At 42.2% G+C, this 18,318-nt stretch overlaps 1 protein-coding gene across 1 annotated transcript; it reads right to left on the reverse strand.

Moving 5' to 3' along the window:
• Positions 1 to 2,025: 2,025 nt before the first annotated feature.
• Positions 2,026 to 17,936, reverse strand: ZFP69B (ZFP69 zinc finger protein B). Its single transcript, XM_070781945.1, is given in 6 exon segments — positions 2,026 to 4,691; positions 8,667 to 8,777; positions 9,041 to 9,167; positions 12,095 to 12,198; positions 17,362 to 17,518; positions 17,904 to 17,936. Coding segments are annotated over 6 exon segments (1,698 nt in total). The 3' UTR covers positions 2,026 to 3,525.
• Between the last annotated feature and the right edge of the window lie 382 nt (positions 17,937 to 18,318).

Here is an 18,318-nt window from a genome sequence, read left to right on the forward strand (position 1 = left end):
CTTCATATTCTTCTAGAGGAGCAAAAGGCAGGGAGGAGGGATCCACAAAACTGATCATACAGATAGAACTCCAGAACTTGCAGAAACATACTTAAAACTGAAAAAGATCCAAAAACAAAGATTTAGTATCAATGTGAAAATAAGTATAATCTATGCTGTAGATGCAGCTCTAATTTCTAGTTCCATACACACTTTCACAAACAGCACAAATACACACAAATACCAAAGATACACAAACATGCGCAGACCTTGCCTTGACTTTCCTCTTTGGAAGCTCCAATACTTTGGCCACCTGATGTGAACAGCTGACTCACTGGAAAAGACCCTGATGCTGGGAAAGACTGAAGGTAGAAGAAGAAGAGGGCAACAGAGGATGAGATGGTTGGATGACATCACTGATTCAGTGGACATGAACTTGGGCAAACTCTGGGAGATGGTGAGGGACAGAGAGGCCTGACATGCTGCAGTCCATAGGGTCACAAAGAGTCGGACACGACTTGACAACTGAACAACAAGCTGCATGCATCTTCTGCTTGGACACAGACTTGGGAGTTAAGAGGGCAAGCTTAGGAATCAGACAGTCTGCGTTAGAATCCCAACACGGGCACTTAAAAGCTCTAAGACACTTCAGTTCTCTGAGTTTCCATTTCATCATCTAGAAAATGCATCTAAGAAGTGTACTTCTTTTAGGCTTGTAACAATGTTGGGAATACAGTACCTTAATAGACATTATTATAAACCTTTTGCTTTAATGTGCAACCACAACACTACTTTTTAAAGTTATCTTTAAAACAATTATAGATCTGAATTTAAAGTTTCAAGTATCTCAAATATAGTACTTCGAATATAATGAGAAATATTGGAGAACTGCTCCCGGCAGGAAATTTTGGAAACCGCCTATCTTTTCGCGGAAGCCCTTGACATCTGAACAGGCGCCTCTACAGCGACCAAGTACAGTGTATTAGGGCTTCAAGAACAATCCTAGTCCTAGCTCCCTGAAAAGGGAGCTGGCCCAACTTTTTGAAGTTTGTGGGGCAGGGTGTTTGGCTTCTTGTTTTCAGCTGTGACTGATGCAGAGAAAGGAGCTGTATTGGAGCATATGAAAAATATCCTGCCCCCAAATATATGAAAAGTAAAATGGTTTGTTACCCAAGTGGAGAAACTTTCCAATCTTATTCCCGAAATGGTTAACGACAGAGAAGCTTCATTTCGAGTATGCCCCTTCTCATTAGTCCCAGACATGCCTCTGTCGGACCTAAGAAACTGCAGACACAGACAGCGTAGCTTCCTACTCACCAGAGAGGCCATGGACGCTGGTACGACCAGAGATGGGAGGCGTGAGACAGCCGGTTCTTGAGGCTTTCAGCTCCAGAGGGTGTCTCTTTAGAGAAGGACCGGTAAGAGATTTTGTTTTTTCCCAGCCTTTTATAGACAGACCACATCGACATCCAACACAATGACTTTTTTAAAAAACGCCGAACATTCACGCAGGCTTCCTTCTGAAGCCCAAAGGACCATCGGCCTCCAGACGGGACCAGGGCTCCTTTCTAAATTTCTGAGAGGCGGCCTAGGGCGGGTGCTGAGGCACCAGATAAACCCACAGCCCCTCCAACGGCACTTTCCCAGCCACACCCCCGGGAGCTGGGCTTTGGGGACCCGCAAGGCCAAGGGAACCCTGAACCGGCTTCCAACGGACCCGGGCTAGGCTACCGCTCGCCCGCCGCTGCTTTGATGCCAGGCCGGCGGCAGTGGCGAGGCCCACCGGCGCCCCGCCTCCTGGGCCTCAGGCCGGGTGTCCCGGCCCCTCCGCAGTAGCGAAGCGCCGTTGCCCGCGCCCCTGTTAGCCTTCGCCCAGGTCCGGGTGCTGCCCCCGGCGCAGCCGCAGTGCTATCAACCCTGGTACCCTCGAGTCTTCCGGCGGCTCGGCCCGCCCCGCCGCCGGCTCCGCCCATCAGGAACGGCGAGAGTCCGCCCTCTCCGGGGAGGCAGGCGCTCCCGAAAATCCGGAACACAGATTCCGCGGAGCGCGCCTGGGCACGCCGCCCCCACGACTGCAGTCCTCTTTGGTGGGACCCTAAATGTGTTTTTCTAAGGGCTGTTTCAAAGAACTTCTCGCTCAAAAGACAACACATTTTTTTAATTTAATGCCATACATTTGGCAATTGGAAAGTAAAAGACAATTAAAATGCCATCCACCAATCTTAATAAAAAGACATCAATATGTATTAGGAATTATGGTCTAATTTTCTTAGGTGTAATAATGGCATTGCAGTTAAGTCTTAAAAGAGTGGTGGTTATCTTTTAGAGATACATCCCAAAGCACTTGTGGATAAATAAAAAAAAAAAAGCATCATTATGAACTAAAGTCTACATAAATATCTCCATAAATAATTCCTAGGCTTCCACAACAGCATTACAATTGTGATTTTAAAAAACCTTTTTGCAACAAAATACCAAAGAGATTGATAAGGAAACAAGACTTTTGGCATAGATACAAGTGAACATACGAATATGACATTAAATGGTAGTCTAGTGTCAGTATTAATCATTGTACATATATTCATTTTACATAGTGGGATGGGCAAATTACAATCCTTGGGCTAAATGCAAACCAACACTTGTCTTTTAAATAAAGTTGATTGGAGCAGTTATACCAATTCATTCATGTCAGTGGTTCCCAACTAGGAATTATCTTGCCCTCCCCAGGTCTGGGGAAATTTCTGGTTGTCACTGTGGAGCGGGGAACTACTGACATCCAGTGGCCAGCTGCTACTGCTGCTAAACATCCTACAAAGCAGGATAGCCACCTACAACAAAGCATCCCAAAACATTAGCAGTGCCACAGATGAGATACCCATATATTGTCTCTGGATACTTCTGCACTAAAATGATAGAGTTGAGTAGTTCTGACAGAGGTCATATGGCCTACAACACCTAACATGTTTATTATGTGGCCCTTTACAGAAAACATTTGCCAATTTTTCTCTATGAAACCAAAAAATGTAAGTACCTCATGTTTAGCTGGTTACCTATTAAGTCTAGAAAACGCTCTTTAACATTATTTCTAGAATGAGACAATTGACATTTTTATTTCTACCTCTTCTAGCCATATAAAGGGCTATAGTAAAAGGTTATATTTTATTCTGATTCATTAAAGGGATATTTAAATCCGTGACTCTCAAAGTCAATCACAGATCACTGGCTTGTCATGATGATTTCACTGCCCCACAGTGAAATGAGAAAAATAAAGACAAATTTGGGAGATTTCCATAAAACTAATTTAATGTAAGAGACTGTTCTCTATAATTATAGTCTTCCTATATTTTAAAATAATAAAACGCCCTTTCTTTTCTGAAGCAATGCTGATAATAGGTAGTTTGTTTTTTTAACACAGCAAAATTAGTAATTGTAACATTGGGTCAAACCATTAAAAAAAAATGATTCGTTCTTGAAATCTGAAAGTCAGAAAATCCAAATTTAGAGGCTTTTGCTCCAATTGGGGGATTCTTTGATGTTGAACATATTTCACATACCATTGCTGAAGGTATTTCTTAAGTGTGTTTTGCAGTGTCAAATAAGTGGTGAACTACAGCTGAAGGCTTTTCCACATTCATTACAATCATAGGGTTTTTCTCCAGTATGAATTCTCTGATGTTTGGCAAAGGATGAATCATGCCTAAAGCCTTTCCCGCAATGACTGCATTCATAAGGTTTCACTCCAGTATGGACTCTCTGATGGATAGAAAGATGTATTCTCTGGCTAAAAGCTTTTCCACATTCCTTACATTTATATGTTCTTTCCCCAGTATGACTTCTCTGGTGTTGAGTTAGGTATATGCTGTGGCTGACAGTTTTACTGCATACACTACAAATAGAGGGTTTCACAGCAGTATGAATAATCTCATGTTGCCTGAGGTGTCTAATATGGAAAAATGCTTTTCCACAGTCTTTGCATGTAAAAGGTTTCTCTCTGACATGAGTTCTCAGATGCTGGATCAGTCCAATGCTTTGGCTAAATGCTTTCTCACATACACCACATTCACAGGGTTTCTCCCCAGTATGAATTCTGACATGTTGAGTAAGAGATGATGGATGGCTGAAGGTTTTCCCACATTCCTTACACTCATAGGGTTTCTCCCCAATATGGATTCTCTGATGTGGAATAAGGGATGAGCTTTGGCTAAAGGCTTTTCCATATTCTTTACATCTGAAAGGTTTCTCTCCGGTGTGAATTCTTATGTGTTCTGTAAGGTGAATGAACTGTTTGAAGATTTTTTCACATATACTACATTCAAAGATTTTCATTCTTGTATAATTCCTTGAATGATTAATCAAATCTAAATTGCATCTACTTTTCTTTCCAGATATGTCATATCTATGGTGTCTTTTTTCTGGAGGGCCTACTGGTCCTATAACTTTTGAGCTTATATTAATATTTTTCTCAAATTTGTTAGATTCTTGGCCTCTCTCCTGAGTGAGCCTTTTCTTGTGGATCAAGGGGATTTGTCTCTCACCCATTCCTTCGTTCTCCTGGTAGTTTTCTAACTTGTGACATTTGGAGATTCTTCCCAATGTGGAAATCAAGGTGCTTCCTCTCAGGAACCTTTCCATCATCAGGGCATGGTGTAATTCTTCCCATGAAATGTCATTCTTTAAAGTTGTCTCTTTGGTTTCTGTTTCATCCTCCAAGTCTGAAAGAAATCCAAAAATATAAATGACCCATATTCACTGCACTTCAAAAATAAATGGCCACAGTGCAAAGAGGAGGGAAAAATAATATATACTAGGTACAGGAGGGCTGAATAGTCTTCAAATAGGATCCTGCCACCTAGAGAGCTAATATGAAAATAACAAAGTGGTCAAAACAAAGAAGCTGTTAAAAGAATACGAGATAGGACTTCCCTGATGATCGAGTGGTTAAGAATCTGCCTTGCAGTGCAGGGCATATGGGTTTGATACCTGGTCAGAGAACTAAGATCCCACATACCACCAGGCAACTGAGCCCACAATTGGAGATAGCATGCTACAACTAAAGAGTCCATGTATCAGAACAAAAGATCCCTCATGATGCAACAAAGATCCTGCATGCGGCAACTAAGAACTAACACAGCCAAGTAAATAAATGGAACTCTGAGGAGTTATACAAAATGAAAGACTTTTTAAAAATGTATGTGAAAGTGACTTTGAAAACTGAGAGGAGTTCATCCATGAGAACTACAAGAGGAAATGGACTAAGAAGAAAACATCACTATAAGGGCAAATATCAAGAGATAAGACAGGAAGATAAGAATTTTAACACAATATCTCAACCTCCTATTTCTATGACAAAATTTTATTTACTTAAAAAATTTAAGTACCTCATACATTTTGCATGCTCAAATAAAACATTAAATAATATAGAAATGCATTCACTAAAAAAGGGTAGCTTCTGTCAATTTCATCTCCATTTCCTTTATTCTCTTAGGATTATGGAATGAATCTGTTCAGACATTTCTCAATAATATATGCATGTAAATATGTGCGTTTGTGTATATATGGTCATAAATATAATTCTGCATGTTTTTTTAACTCAACTATGTCTTATGCCCCCCCATGTCTGTACATTTAGATTTATAATATTCTTTATAACAACTGCATTCCACTTAGTGAAGTAGTGAAAGTCGCTCAGTCATGTCCGACTCTTTGCGACCCCATGGACTATACAGTCCATGGAATTCTCCAGACCTGAATATCAGAATGGGTAGCCTTTCCCTTCTCCAGGGGATTGTCCCAACCCAGGGATCGAACCGAGGTCTCCGGCATTGCAGACAGATTCTTACCAACTGAGCTATGAGGGAAGCCCACATTCCACTTATAGACATATTTCTTTGACTTTTCTCTACTGAAAAATATTTAGGTAGTCTCCATTTTTTCCCTTTATTTTTTATATATAAATTTGTGTATGCTTCTGTCAGTGTTTCATAGGATTTACTAAAAAGAAATTATTAGGTTATGGGTATATGTGCTATTGGTGAATATGGGTGCCTTTCACTGGATTTTTATCTATCTTCATAATTATTGTCTATATAAGAGGTGAAAAATGGTTTCTTAATTTGTGACAAAATATTATCTATACTGTAAAATCTTAAAAGATAGAGAATGTATATATATAGGGTAAATATATCCATAGTACACATGACACAGCATTTTCAGATGTGATTTTTATAAATCAGATGAGGGAGTTTCCTGGATTTTTACTCTCTACTTCTATCCAACTATTCTGGACTCTATCATCCTAAAGCATCAATAGTTTCTGTTCACAGCAAACTTATTCTCCAGGATGTCCAAGCTCATTTTAGTCAAAGCACAAACAAAGTACTTGGTAATAGCAGGATAAATTTTGGACTGGACTCAAAAAGCAAGTAGAGATATTTGGATTACTTATTATAGGGGATAAGGAGTCACTTAACTTCTTTTTAGGGTAAAAAAAAGATAAATGAGATGTTTTGAGTGGTCCAATCTAGCAGTAACATTCAAAATGATTCTGAAAAAGAAAATAAGATATCCACAAATGCAGCTGGAAATTCTAGTAATTGGCATGGAATAATGGGAACCTGGCTTAAGAGTACATCAACAGAGATGAAGAGTAGAAGTGGACTGAGTAGGTAAAACCAGAGAAGAAAACATGGAGGATGGAGGGGGAAACAAAGTAGAAAGCATGATACATCCTTGCTGATACAATGATTTCTAGTCTTAGAGGCTGAAAGGACAGGAGGAGTCAGGATGAGAACTTAGTTTGGGAGAGATAATTGCTTCCAATTTTGGATGTACTGCGCTTGAAGTAACAACAGTGTGTCTATATAGAGATGTTCCAAACACCAGGGAGATGAGGGAATAGAGTTCATATGAACATGTATGACACAAATGAAGATATGGAGAATACAGATATCAAAGGGATAGTTGAGAACATCACAATGCATCTGTGGGAGTTTGTGTAGAAACAGGACAGCAGTGTAAAAGAGAGAGGCTCCTCAGGGATTGTGGCAGAGACTGTTAGCTGTTCATTGAAACATCTCCTTATTTTTGGACACACAACTATACTATACTATACTTCCCAATCTTCCCTGAATTTGAGTGAAGTAACAGGTCTCTCCCATTAAGTGAATAAGAGTGAAAAGTGATGTAAGCCATTCCAGTTTGGCCCATAAAAACCACCTAAATGAACTCCTCTGTGCTTTTCCTCTGTGCTGCGCTGTGCTGTGCTTAGTCGCTCAGTCATGTCTGACTCTTTGCAACCCCATGGACTGTAGCCCGCCAGGCTCCTCTGTCCATGGGGATTCTCTAGGCAAGAATACTGGAGTGGGTTGCCATGCCCTCCGTGTGCTTTTCCTCCACTGCTGGCCAAACTTAGATGATGAGGAGGCCCTCAAGAATGACAGAACTACCATGTGGAAGGAATCTCTGTCCCTGAATGCAAAGTGGTAAAAAACTGTCCACTGAACTAACCAACTTCCCCGGATCAATATATGAGCAAGAAAGCCCTATTCAGTTTGAGCCAAACTTGAGCGTCTATATGCTACAGTAGGTTAGCCTAACCTAACAAAGACATAAGTGATACACCTGCATTAAGAAGGAGATCGATGAGAAGCACTGAAGAAGCAATAAGAGAGACAGAAGAGACAAATATTATTAAACTAGCTGATGGAAGAAAACAATACCATGAAGGTGGTGAGGTCTACATAACCTAATGCTTCCCTGTAGGAAAGCACCATAAGAACTCAAACCGTGGAGGCAGCATGATTAGAATTCAAACACGGATTCCACCTAATAGTGGCTAAACAATCATGGACAGATTTCTTAACCTAAGCACCTTCTTTATCTCATTTGTAATATGGGGTTAAAGTAGGTACAGGACTCATAGAAACCAGCTTGGAAAACAGTGTCATTTTTACTATTCTTAGAAGTCAAAGACTATTAAAACCCACTGGATTTGCTAAGAAGGAATTCTGTGGTGATTTCTCAAGGAGTCATGTATTATCTGAAATAGAAGTTAAATGACCCAAGTTAAAAAGAGAATCAAAATTGAAGGGATAGTCATAGAATATAGGGAAAAAATTTAAATGGAATCATCAGAAAAAGTCATGATAAAATGACTTAAGAATCTGGTGTAGGGTGCTGATATTTTTTGAGTGTTTGTCTTTTGTTGTGTTTCTTTTGTTTGGTTGGTTGGTTGATTTTTTTGGCTGCACTTCAGCATGAAGGATCCTAGTTTCCTGACAAGGATTGAACCCATGCTCCTTGCAGTGCAAACACAAAGTCTTCACAGATTCTTAACCACTGGATTACCAGGGAAGTACCAAGAGCACTGTTTTAAATGAGGAGAGATCCATGGATATCTGAATGTACAGGAGAAAGAAACTATGATCAGGGCAAGGTTTAGAATGCTGGAGAAAGCAAGAAAACCACAAAAGTCAGGTCAGAAGAAATGGTAAAGGCAGTTAACCCTGAAGAGAAAGCCATCTCTTTTCCTCTGACTCCAGAGAAACTAACGAGAAGAGGCAAGTGTAGGAAAGGAGGGACAGAGTGGTAATCGAGTTTTTTGTGGGTCTCACCCAGGTGACTGCAGCCTTCCCCACGGCCTGGAGAAGCCTTTAAGCTGAACTCTCTGGCAAACGTAAGGGCTCCACCTGCCTTGCTCTTTCCTGGACTTGGACCTCCTGAAACCTCTCTCTTCATCAGCCATGGCTCTTCTCCTTTCTCTAACTGGGAAACCACACCAGGTTTGGAAAGCTGGTATCCTGCTTGCAAGAAGAAAAAACTGCATGTGCTGAGGTCAGAGAGGTATCCCAAGAATTTAGAGACAGTCATTTGTTAGTCAGGCCTTCTGCAGAGTAGAGTAGAAAGACCAGGGCAGAAAAGACCACAGCAGTTCTGACTTGCTGTTCAAACGAACTAGAAATTTCTAACACAGAACCCAAAGCTGAAGCAGAGCAGTTCAGTTAGAAATAAAGATTCTTATTCCAATAGGCAGATTCTTCTTACAAAGGGAATCCACCCTTACCCACTGAGACCAGATTTCCATAGTTCTCCAGCATCACCTCCCGGTACAGATTCTGGTGAGCAGGGGCCAGATGCCCCCACTCCTCCTGGGTGAAGTCCACAATTATGTCCTTGAAGGTCAATGGTTCCTAGAACATCAAATATATTTCTTTTTAGCCTGAATCAGGAAGTTGTTTTCACTTTCTCTATATGCTAAGAGATTGTAGCCAAGTTTTCTTGGACCCTGGACCCTCTTCTTTTTTTTTTTAGCAAATCTATCACAGAGGTGGAAAAACAGCCCTCAGCAGAGATTCTCCTCAGGTCTGCTGCTGCTGCTAATTAATCGTTTCAGTCGTGTCCGACTCTGTGTGACCCCATAGACGGCAGCCAACCATGCTCCCCCGTCCCTGGGATTCTCCAGGTAAGAACACTGGAGTGGGTTGCCATTTCTTTCTCCAATGCATGAAAGTGAAAAGTGAAAGTCAAGTCGCTCAGTTGTGTCTGACTCTTCGCGACCCCATGGACTGCAGCCTACCAGGCTCCTCCGTCCATGGGATTTTCCAGGCAAGAGTACTGGAGTGGGGTGCCATTGCCTTCTCCACCTCAGGTCAGATAGGTCTATATCAATCTGTATGAGAAAGCCTGCCACACGTGGGAACCCATCTTGTCGGGGGACGTCCAACTTTAAGGAACACAACATGTTGCACTTTTCTTCCTTTGCGTGCCATTTCTCAAGGATTCTCTGTTCCTTTTCAGTTTCTATTCCAGGAACGAGTAGAGCTGCATGCAGTTCTCAGGACTGAGATCATGGGAAAGGGTACCTGCTTGGATTCCTTCCAGTAACTCCCTTCAGTGACTGTTTTCAGCGTTAGCAACCTTGTATATATTAGACTATCCATTTTGTTACAACTGATGAAATTTCACTCTTTGTAATAGCTGAGTAATCATTTTACTAAAGATATATATATAAGCGTGCATTTCTGCTAATAAAATACCCTTGCTCCACTAGAGACCTGGGTCCCCCGCATCCTTCTTTCTGTCTTCATTCTCATCGGAGCATGGAAACCTACCAAGCTCACTTTCTTGCCTGGGCTTTCAAGACCTCCTTGAGAGGACGCCCTGTGCCTTCGTGAGCGATACAAGTCCTGTGTATGGGCTTCATTGGTTTTCCATGTAACCTGAGAGATCCTGAAAGATACTGCTCTCTCTCTCTCTTCTTTCTTTTCCTCAACTCTGGTCCACCAGGTCCCGGTCTATAAAGACCAATACCATCTCTGTTGTGTGAAAGGCTAGAAGGAGATCTCCTTGTCATTCAGCCTTCATCAGCTCCTATGGACAGTCTTTTGAAAACCATTTGGCTGATTCTCTGATGGAGGTTACAAAACAATTCAGGGAGCGTGTAAGTTGTCTCTTCCAACTCACAGTTTGGCTGAAGGCAAAATACTCATGAACTGTATTAAAGAGGGTTGTAGAACAGTATATAGTAATTTAAGGGCAATAAAAATCAGGAATATTTGAGAAAGAGGAAAGTCCAAAAGGAGGCTAAGGCCACAAGACAAGACAGGGACCCTGGTTGGGCTGAAAGAACTGGTTATAAATCAAAACATTTCTACATGAGTAAGACCCTTAGCTAGGGATTTCTGTTAGTAGGAAAAGTATGTGAGAATAGCACATTTTTGGAGGGAGCATGAATTGTGCCTTGTAAGGAAGATCCCTTGACCAAAGCGGACACTGTATTGGGAAGTACAAGGGCCTGCTGTGAACAACCTACACAAATAACCATTTGAGTTTGGTTTTTTTTTAATATTACCAAATGGGAAGAGAACTCAGAAGCCAGAAGGCTGAAATAATAACAAATTCCTTAAGTATACAGACTATTTTAATGCTTTTAATGGATTGTAAATAATTCTGGAATGTATTTCAGCCCTATGAGGCCAACACTAGCATCCACATTTAACCAATGAGAAAACTGAATTTGAGCAAAGTTAAAGACTTGCTGTTAGTCACTCAGTTGTGACTGATTCTTTGTGACCCCATGAATTGTAGCCCACCAGGCTCCTCTGTCTGTGGAATTCTCCAGGCAAGAATACTGGAGTGGGTGGCCATTTCCTTCTCTAGGGGATCTTCCCAACCTAGTGATTGAACCCGTGTCTCCTATATTGGCAGGCGGATTCTCCTACATTGGTCTGAACCATCAGGAAAGCCCCAAAGACGTGAGACTAAACCCTATACCATGTGATTTTGGAAGCTAAGATCTCTTCACTTTAAAACTCTCCTGTTCTCTAATATCTCCTTCTACATTGGTTTTCTAATTCTCTAACTCTCTTGAGTTTCCCTGTGCTTCTGGGGTTTGGTTGTACAGAACTTTGCCTGCTGCCAGTACCACCGGCTTTCTAATGAGCTAACGTATGACTCTTGGAAGCTTTCCTTCCTTTTCTGCTCAGCCTATTTCGTTTCTGCCCTTTGTGACCTGTCAGCAGCTTCTCTACTCACTTCTCTATTCATCTACAATTCTGCTCCCGGACATGACCAAAGATCCTCTCTCAAAGGTCTTTAAGGAAGTGCATGCATTTCCAAGAATATCAGAACCTCACTCTGTTCATTTTAAAATGTTGCTTAAAATGTTTTACAGTGCTTGTCTTTCCCCTGGATGACATCTTGTGAATTTTAAGAGCAAGAATTACAGGGAGCTCCTTGGTAGCCTAGTGGTTAGGATTCCAGGCTTTCACTGCTGTGGCCCTGGGTTCAATCCCTGGTCAGGGAACTCAGATCTTGCAATCTGTGTGGCATGGCCAAAAAAAGAATTACTTTATGTACTTTTTCCACATACACACACACACACAAACATGATTTTTTAATTTGTTGGATAAATGGCTAGAGGTTTGCTAGAAACAAGAGGGTTCTTTAGGAGGGTTACTACTGGTGGGGAAATTACCTGTAAAATAAATCCATGCAGGCTGATTTCAAACAGGCTAAGAAAATCCAATCCAAGAAGTCAAGCTAAAGAAAATCAAAGTCCAGGGCTCTTAAAATCTAAGAGACAATTTCATGAAAGTGACAGGAAACTCCGACCCACCTAGGATTCTGCTGTCAGGGACCTAGAGGTCACTTCATCCTCAAAACTTTATCCCTGGGTCTCATCAGCATCCTGAGATAGCCAAGATGGAAAAAGGAAAAGAGCTATGAAGTTTGCACCTCTGCAAATCCCCCTAAATAGAAAAACTTCCTGCAGACCTGCTGAACACAGCCCCTCTCTCAATACATTCACAAAGAGGGACATTCAGAGCCACTCAAGAGCAGACTGGAGCCTCCTAATGGGAGGATCTGCAGTGCATTGATTACAGGGTTAATGTTTCCCAATGACCAGTGCTGGTCCAAAAGCACAGACCTACCTCAAAAATCCTCAGACGTTCCCCACTACAAGAAAGAAAAATCCAAACACTTTATCATATCATAGACTTCAAGATCCTCCACAAACAGTCCAAAGCTATTTCTCCAAGTATTTCTTCCCCTAAACACTGGACACACCTACCACATAATCCACTCTTTGAACATACCTAGATATTAATAGCACCCAGCTCAGAACTTTCCCCCAAGGCCTACTCAGTGAAAAACCGAGGTATCCTTTTGGATCAGTTCAAGTGAAGTTTTATCAGATCCCCTTAATGCGAAAAAAACGTCCTCTCCCCTGTATTCCCCCAAAGCTTGGTTTTTCTCTCTAATCTGGTATCTCAGGCTGCCTCCTATTATATTTATTTTCATAATTATATCCTTCAATTGAGTATTAGTATGAGTATATGTGTAGAAAGTTTATCTGGTTCACTTTTTCCCATCTGCTAGTTAAGTATAACACCCTGCCAGGCTACTAGAACTCAAGAAATACTAGCTGAATTTGACATGTTAAAAATATGGGGCTTCCGTGGTGGCTCAGTGGTAAAGAATCCGCCTGCCAATGCAAGGGACATGAGTTTGATCCCTGGTCTGGGAAAATTCCACATGCCACGGAGCAGCTAAGCCAATATGCCACAACTACTGAGCCCGTGCTCTGCAGCCTGCGAGCTGAAACTGCTGAAGCACCTAGAACTTGTGTTCTGCAACAAGAGAAGTCACTACAGTGAGAAGCCTGCACACCCCATCTAGAGAGTAGGTAGCCCCCCTCACCGCACCTGGAGAACACCTGTGTGTAGCAACAAAGACCCAGCACAGCCATAAATAAATAAATAAATCTTTTAAAAAATATATATGAACTAGGGAATCCCCTGGTAGTTCAGTGGTCAGGACTCTGCACTCTCACTGCTGAGGTTAGAGGGTTAAATCCCTGGTCAGGTTAATTAAGATCCCACAAGATGCAAACAAATGAAAAAAGCAAAACAAAACAACTTGTAATTAAAGCACATGAGATAGTAGGGCTAACAGCGACCTCCAAGAGGGCTCACGCCAAGGGGCACTTTCCAGGATTGCTGCTGCCAGTACCCCCGTCCCCCTGGAGACCCACTTCTGACCCACGTCTCTACAGGAGACCCTCCAACACTAGCAGTGCTCCCTTGAAAGATGAGGATCTTAAGCATCACACCTTAGAATAGAGATTTCATCCATTAGGAAAGACACCTCCAAAAACTCTCTGTATTATATCCCTAGAAAGGCTCCTAACAGGTATTGCTAACCAATCCTCGTGCTGCTACACTCCAGGGAATAGACTCCTGGAGTCACGTGACACGCCTGAAAAAAGACACTAACTAGAAATGCACATCCTCTGGTGACCTAAAAGTAAGTATTTCCTAAAACTGAAGCAGACAATATCACGAGAGATAGGTGAGACAGCTTTCCCAACATATCCAGACCAGGACTGTTGGAAGTTCATCACTAAAGCTGTAATGATGACACAATGCTTCAGATAATCTCCAGTGTCTATGATCTTGATAACATAAGTACTTGAGATAAAAAAAATGCCTGAGAGTTCTCCCTCCCACCCCTTCGTTTTACTCAAATTGACCTTAATAGGTTTCCAACGTGTACACTTTCCCTCTGATGTAAGACACTATTCCCAGAAAGAACTTTCTTGACATTGAGGGACAAAAGGGCTGATGAAACTAGAAAACCTGACTCTTGACTAACCAAGTTTCCAGAGGAAGATCTTGGTCAAAAGGAGGAAATGTAGAAATTAACAGAAACCTTTAAAAAAGGCTTCCCTAGTGGTTCAGCTGGTAAAGAATTTGCCTGTAATGCGGGAGACCTGGGTTCGATCCCTGGGTTGGGAAGATCCCCTGGAGAAGGGAAAGGCTACCCACTCCAGTATTCTGGCCTAGAGAATTCCATGGACTGTATAGTCCACCGGATTACAAAGAGTGGGACACGACTGAGTGACTTTCACTCACTCAATTAAATAAAATTGGGAGACCAGAAGAGGGAGCTCTCATACTCTGCAATGATAGCAGAGTCCAACAGGAAGAAGAGACTCCTCTTCTTTCATGGCAAGCATTCAGCCAGCAAAAAGCTATGGACTATTTTTAACTATAGCTCTTCCAACTTCCTTTTTCTCTATAAAAGTATTCTCCTATCCTTATCATTGGGGACTTGTACATGGTTCACAGTAGTTGCAGACCACAAACTGCAATTCTCTGCTGATTCTGAATAAACCCATCTTGGTTGGAGAAATTTTTTTTAAAGCACATGAATTATTGTCCTTGTATTTTTCCCTTAACTTTTTATCATGAATACTGAACACCCATATATCTTCCACCCACATTCAATAATCACTGCTGCTGCTGCTAAGTCACTTCAGTCGTGTCCAGCTCTATGTGACCCCATAGACGGCAGCCCACCAGGCTCCCCCATCCCTGGGATTCTCCAGGCAAGAACACTGGAGTGGGTTGCCATTTCCTTCTCCAGTGCATGAAAGTGAACAGTGAAAGTGAAGTCCCTCAGTCGTGTCTGACTCTTCACGACCCCATGGACTGCAGCTTACCAGGCTCCTCTATCCATGGGATTTTCCAGGCAAGAGTACTGGAGTGGGGTGCCATTGCCTTCTCTGCAATAATCACTAATGTTTGCCATATTTACTTCATTTATCTATATTTTTTTCTGAGCCATTTCAGAGTTGCAGATATCATAGGACTTCCTTGGAGGTCCAGTGGTTAGGACTCCACACTTCTCCACTGCAAGGGGCGTGGATTCAATCCCTGGGGAGGGAACTAAGATTCCACATGCTGTCATGATACCTCCTCCCTGAATACTTCAAAGAATCTTCTCCTGCATAACCATAATATCATTTATCTCAGTTTAGAGAGTTAATAATATCCATCCAAATATTCAGTAAATATTCAGATTTCCTCAACTGTTCCCAAACTATCTTTTATCCTGGATTTTTTTCCAAACCAGGAGCCAACCAAGGTTCACACATTCAAAGTGGCTGTTATTCAAAGCCTCTCTTACTTTTTTCACGACAGTGGCTTTTAAAACACTGGTATCGTCTTACTGTATCCTCATGGTTAGGTTTATCTTACTTCTCCATCCCCTATATTTTCTTTAAATCAGAAGTTCAGCCTTTAATTTGGATCAAGTTAGTTATGACCAACCTAGATAGCATATCCAAAAGCAGAGACATTACTTTGCCAACAAAGGTCCGTCTAGTCAAGGCTATGGTTTTTCCTGTGGTCATGTGTGGATGTGAGAGTTGGACTGTGAAGAAAGCTGAGTGCCGAAGAATTGATGCTTTTGAACTGTGGTGTTGGAGAAGACTCTTGAGAGTTCCTTGGACTGCAAGAAGATCCAACCAGTCCATTCTGAAGGAGATCAGTCCTGGGTGTTCTTTGGAAGGACTGATGCTAAAGCTGAAACTCCAGTACTTTGGCCACCTCAAGTGAAGAGTTGACTCACTGGAAAAGACTCTGATGCTGGGAGGGATCGGAGGCAGGAGGAGAAGGGGACGACAGAGGATGGGATGGCTGGATGGCATCACTGACTCAATGGACGTGAGTTTGAGTGAACTCCGGGAGTTGGTGATGGACAGGGAGGTCTGGCGTGCTGTGATTCGTGGGGTCGCAAAGAGTTGGACATGACTGAGCAACTGAACTGAAACATTTTAGGAAGGGATATATTATGGGTGATACCATGTGCTTTATATTACATGACCCAGAAGGCACAAAATGTCAGGTCATCCCATCACTGGAACACTTGGTTAAGATAGTGACCACCAGATATTGCCACTGGAAAAGTATGTTCTTTCCCTGACATTTAGCAAGTGATTTGTGGGGGGTTATAGCTCAGATGGTAAAGAATCTGTCTGCAATGCAGGAGACCCTGGTTCAATTCCTGGGTCAGGAAGGTCCTCTGGAGAAGGGATAGACTACCCACTCCAGTATTCTTGGGCTTCCCTTGTGGCTCAGCTGGTAAAGAATCCGCCTGCAATGCGGGAGACCTGGGATTTTCCCTGGGTTGGGAAGATTCCCTGGAGAAGGCAAAGGCTACCCACTCCACTATTCTAGCCTGGAGAATTCTATGGACTGTATAGTCCATGGGGTCGCAAACAGTCAGATATGACTGAGCGACTTTCACTTAATCTCATTTGTGGGGGTGAAACTTTGACACCTTGGGAATATCCTATTCCCCATCAATCTTCCAATTATTTCATTTATAGTAAAATATCCCACCATTCCTTTCAAATTCATTACTGGAAGGTATTTTCTGAAAAGGATTTAAAAAGCAAGGTCAATGCATCCTTCATTCCCATAATAATATAATTTCAAAGTAAGAAAATCAGTGTCTTAATCACTTCCAATGTTGACAGATGAGTTTTCTCCCCTCTTCTTCCTCTATTTTAAGTATCATCATGAATGTGTGGAATTTTACTTATTTAAGGTGTTACAATCAATCTGGATACTTAAACTGTCCCCAGTTTGAACAGGGCTGTTGCATCCTTTAAACACAGGTCTATTAGTCTCTGAGCTCTTCCTTGCTATTTGAGCACAAGATACTCCATCTCACCTGGTACTTTCCCTCCTGCCTTCTACTTCTGACCTACATACCCGGCACCTGGACAGGTCATTTGTTTGATTCACATTTCCTCACTGTAAAATATGGAAAATCAGGCAAGTTCTCCCAGCCTCATACACCCACGAGGAAGTTGAAAAGAAATAACATACACAGTCATAACACTGAAATACTGGTTTGGAGCTGAGTTAACCACTACTATTTAGGAAAACCTCAGGCCAGGAGCAATAAAGAACTCCAGAGACTTTTTACCCAACTGCCTCCCCAACAGATGCTTCTGCTCAGATGTCTACATTCCTTCCCACTCTGGAGGATGGTGCTCTTCCTCCCTCCCACCCAGCAGTCTAGTCTCACCTTCCTCTTTAAACATCTCAGTCATGTCCTCCCACAGGGGTGTCCCCACCACCGTCTTCTCTGGATGGTGCAGCTTCACCCAGGTGCTGGCCTCAGTGGGCAAGGTGATCAGGAGTCACTGTAGGATGATGACTTCAGCACTCCTTTCTGGGGAACTCTGGCTCCACCCACAGGGCAGAGTCCTGACCGGGCTTCTCCACTTTCTGATGAGGAAACTGCCAGAGTCTCTGACAGGAGGCTTTACAACTGCACAGGTGTCCTCCACTCTCAGGAACCCAGGGAACAAACAGCACCAAAATCCAGAGTCTGGACAGTTTTACTCTCTAGGCTCTCAAGGAACACCTCCCATCCTTGCCTCCATCTGTCTCCTCAGCAGGCAGCTGGAGGCTCCAAGTATTTATTCCCAATCACCACAATGGGCAGAAAACATCAGTGTTAGTGAAAGGATCTAGGAAGTTCAATCACATGGTCAGAACTTACACCAATCAATGAAAATTTCTTTTACAACAGATACACAGAGATCATGGATAGACACAACCCACATGGTCCAAAACACTGCTGATGTCTAGAAGCATAAAGGAATTAATAAAATCCAATTATTTGTTTAGGCAGTCCTACCTTTAAAGTTATTTAACTTAGTTAACTTCTATGCAGAGTACATCATGAGAAACGCTGGGCTGGAAGAAGCACAAGCTGGAATCAAGATTGCCGGGAGAAATATCAATAACCTCAGATATGCAGATGACACCACCCTTATGGCAGAAAGTGAAGAGGAACTCAAAAGCTTCTTGAGGAAAAGAAAGAGTGAAAAAGTTGGCTTAAAGCTCAACATTCAGAAAATGAAGATCATGGCATCTGGTCCCATTACTTCATGGGAAATAGATGGGGAAACAGTGGAAACAGTGTCAGACTTTATTTTGGGGGGCTCCAAAATCACTGCAGATGGTGACTGCAGCC

Source organism: Bos indicus, chromosome 3 (genome assembly GCF_029378745.1).
Source record: "Bos indicus isolate NIAB-ARS_2022 breed Sahiwal x Tharparkar chromosome 3, NIAB-ARS_B.indTharparkar_mat_pri_1.0, whole genome shotgun sequence".
In the NCBI taxonomy this organism is placed as follows: domain Eukaryota; kingdom Metazoa; phylum Chordata; class Mammalia; order Artiodactyla; family Bovidae; genus Bos; species Bos indicus.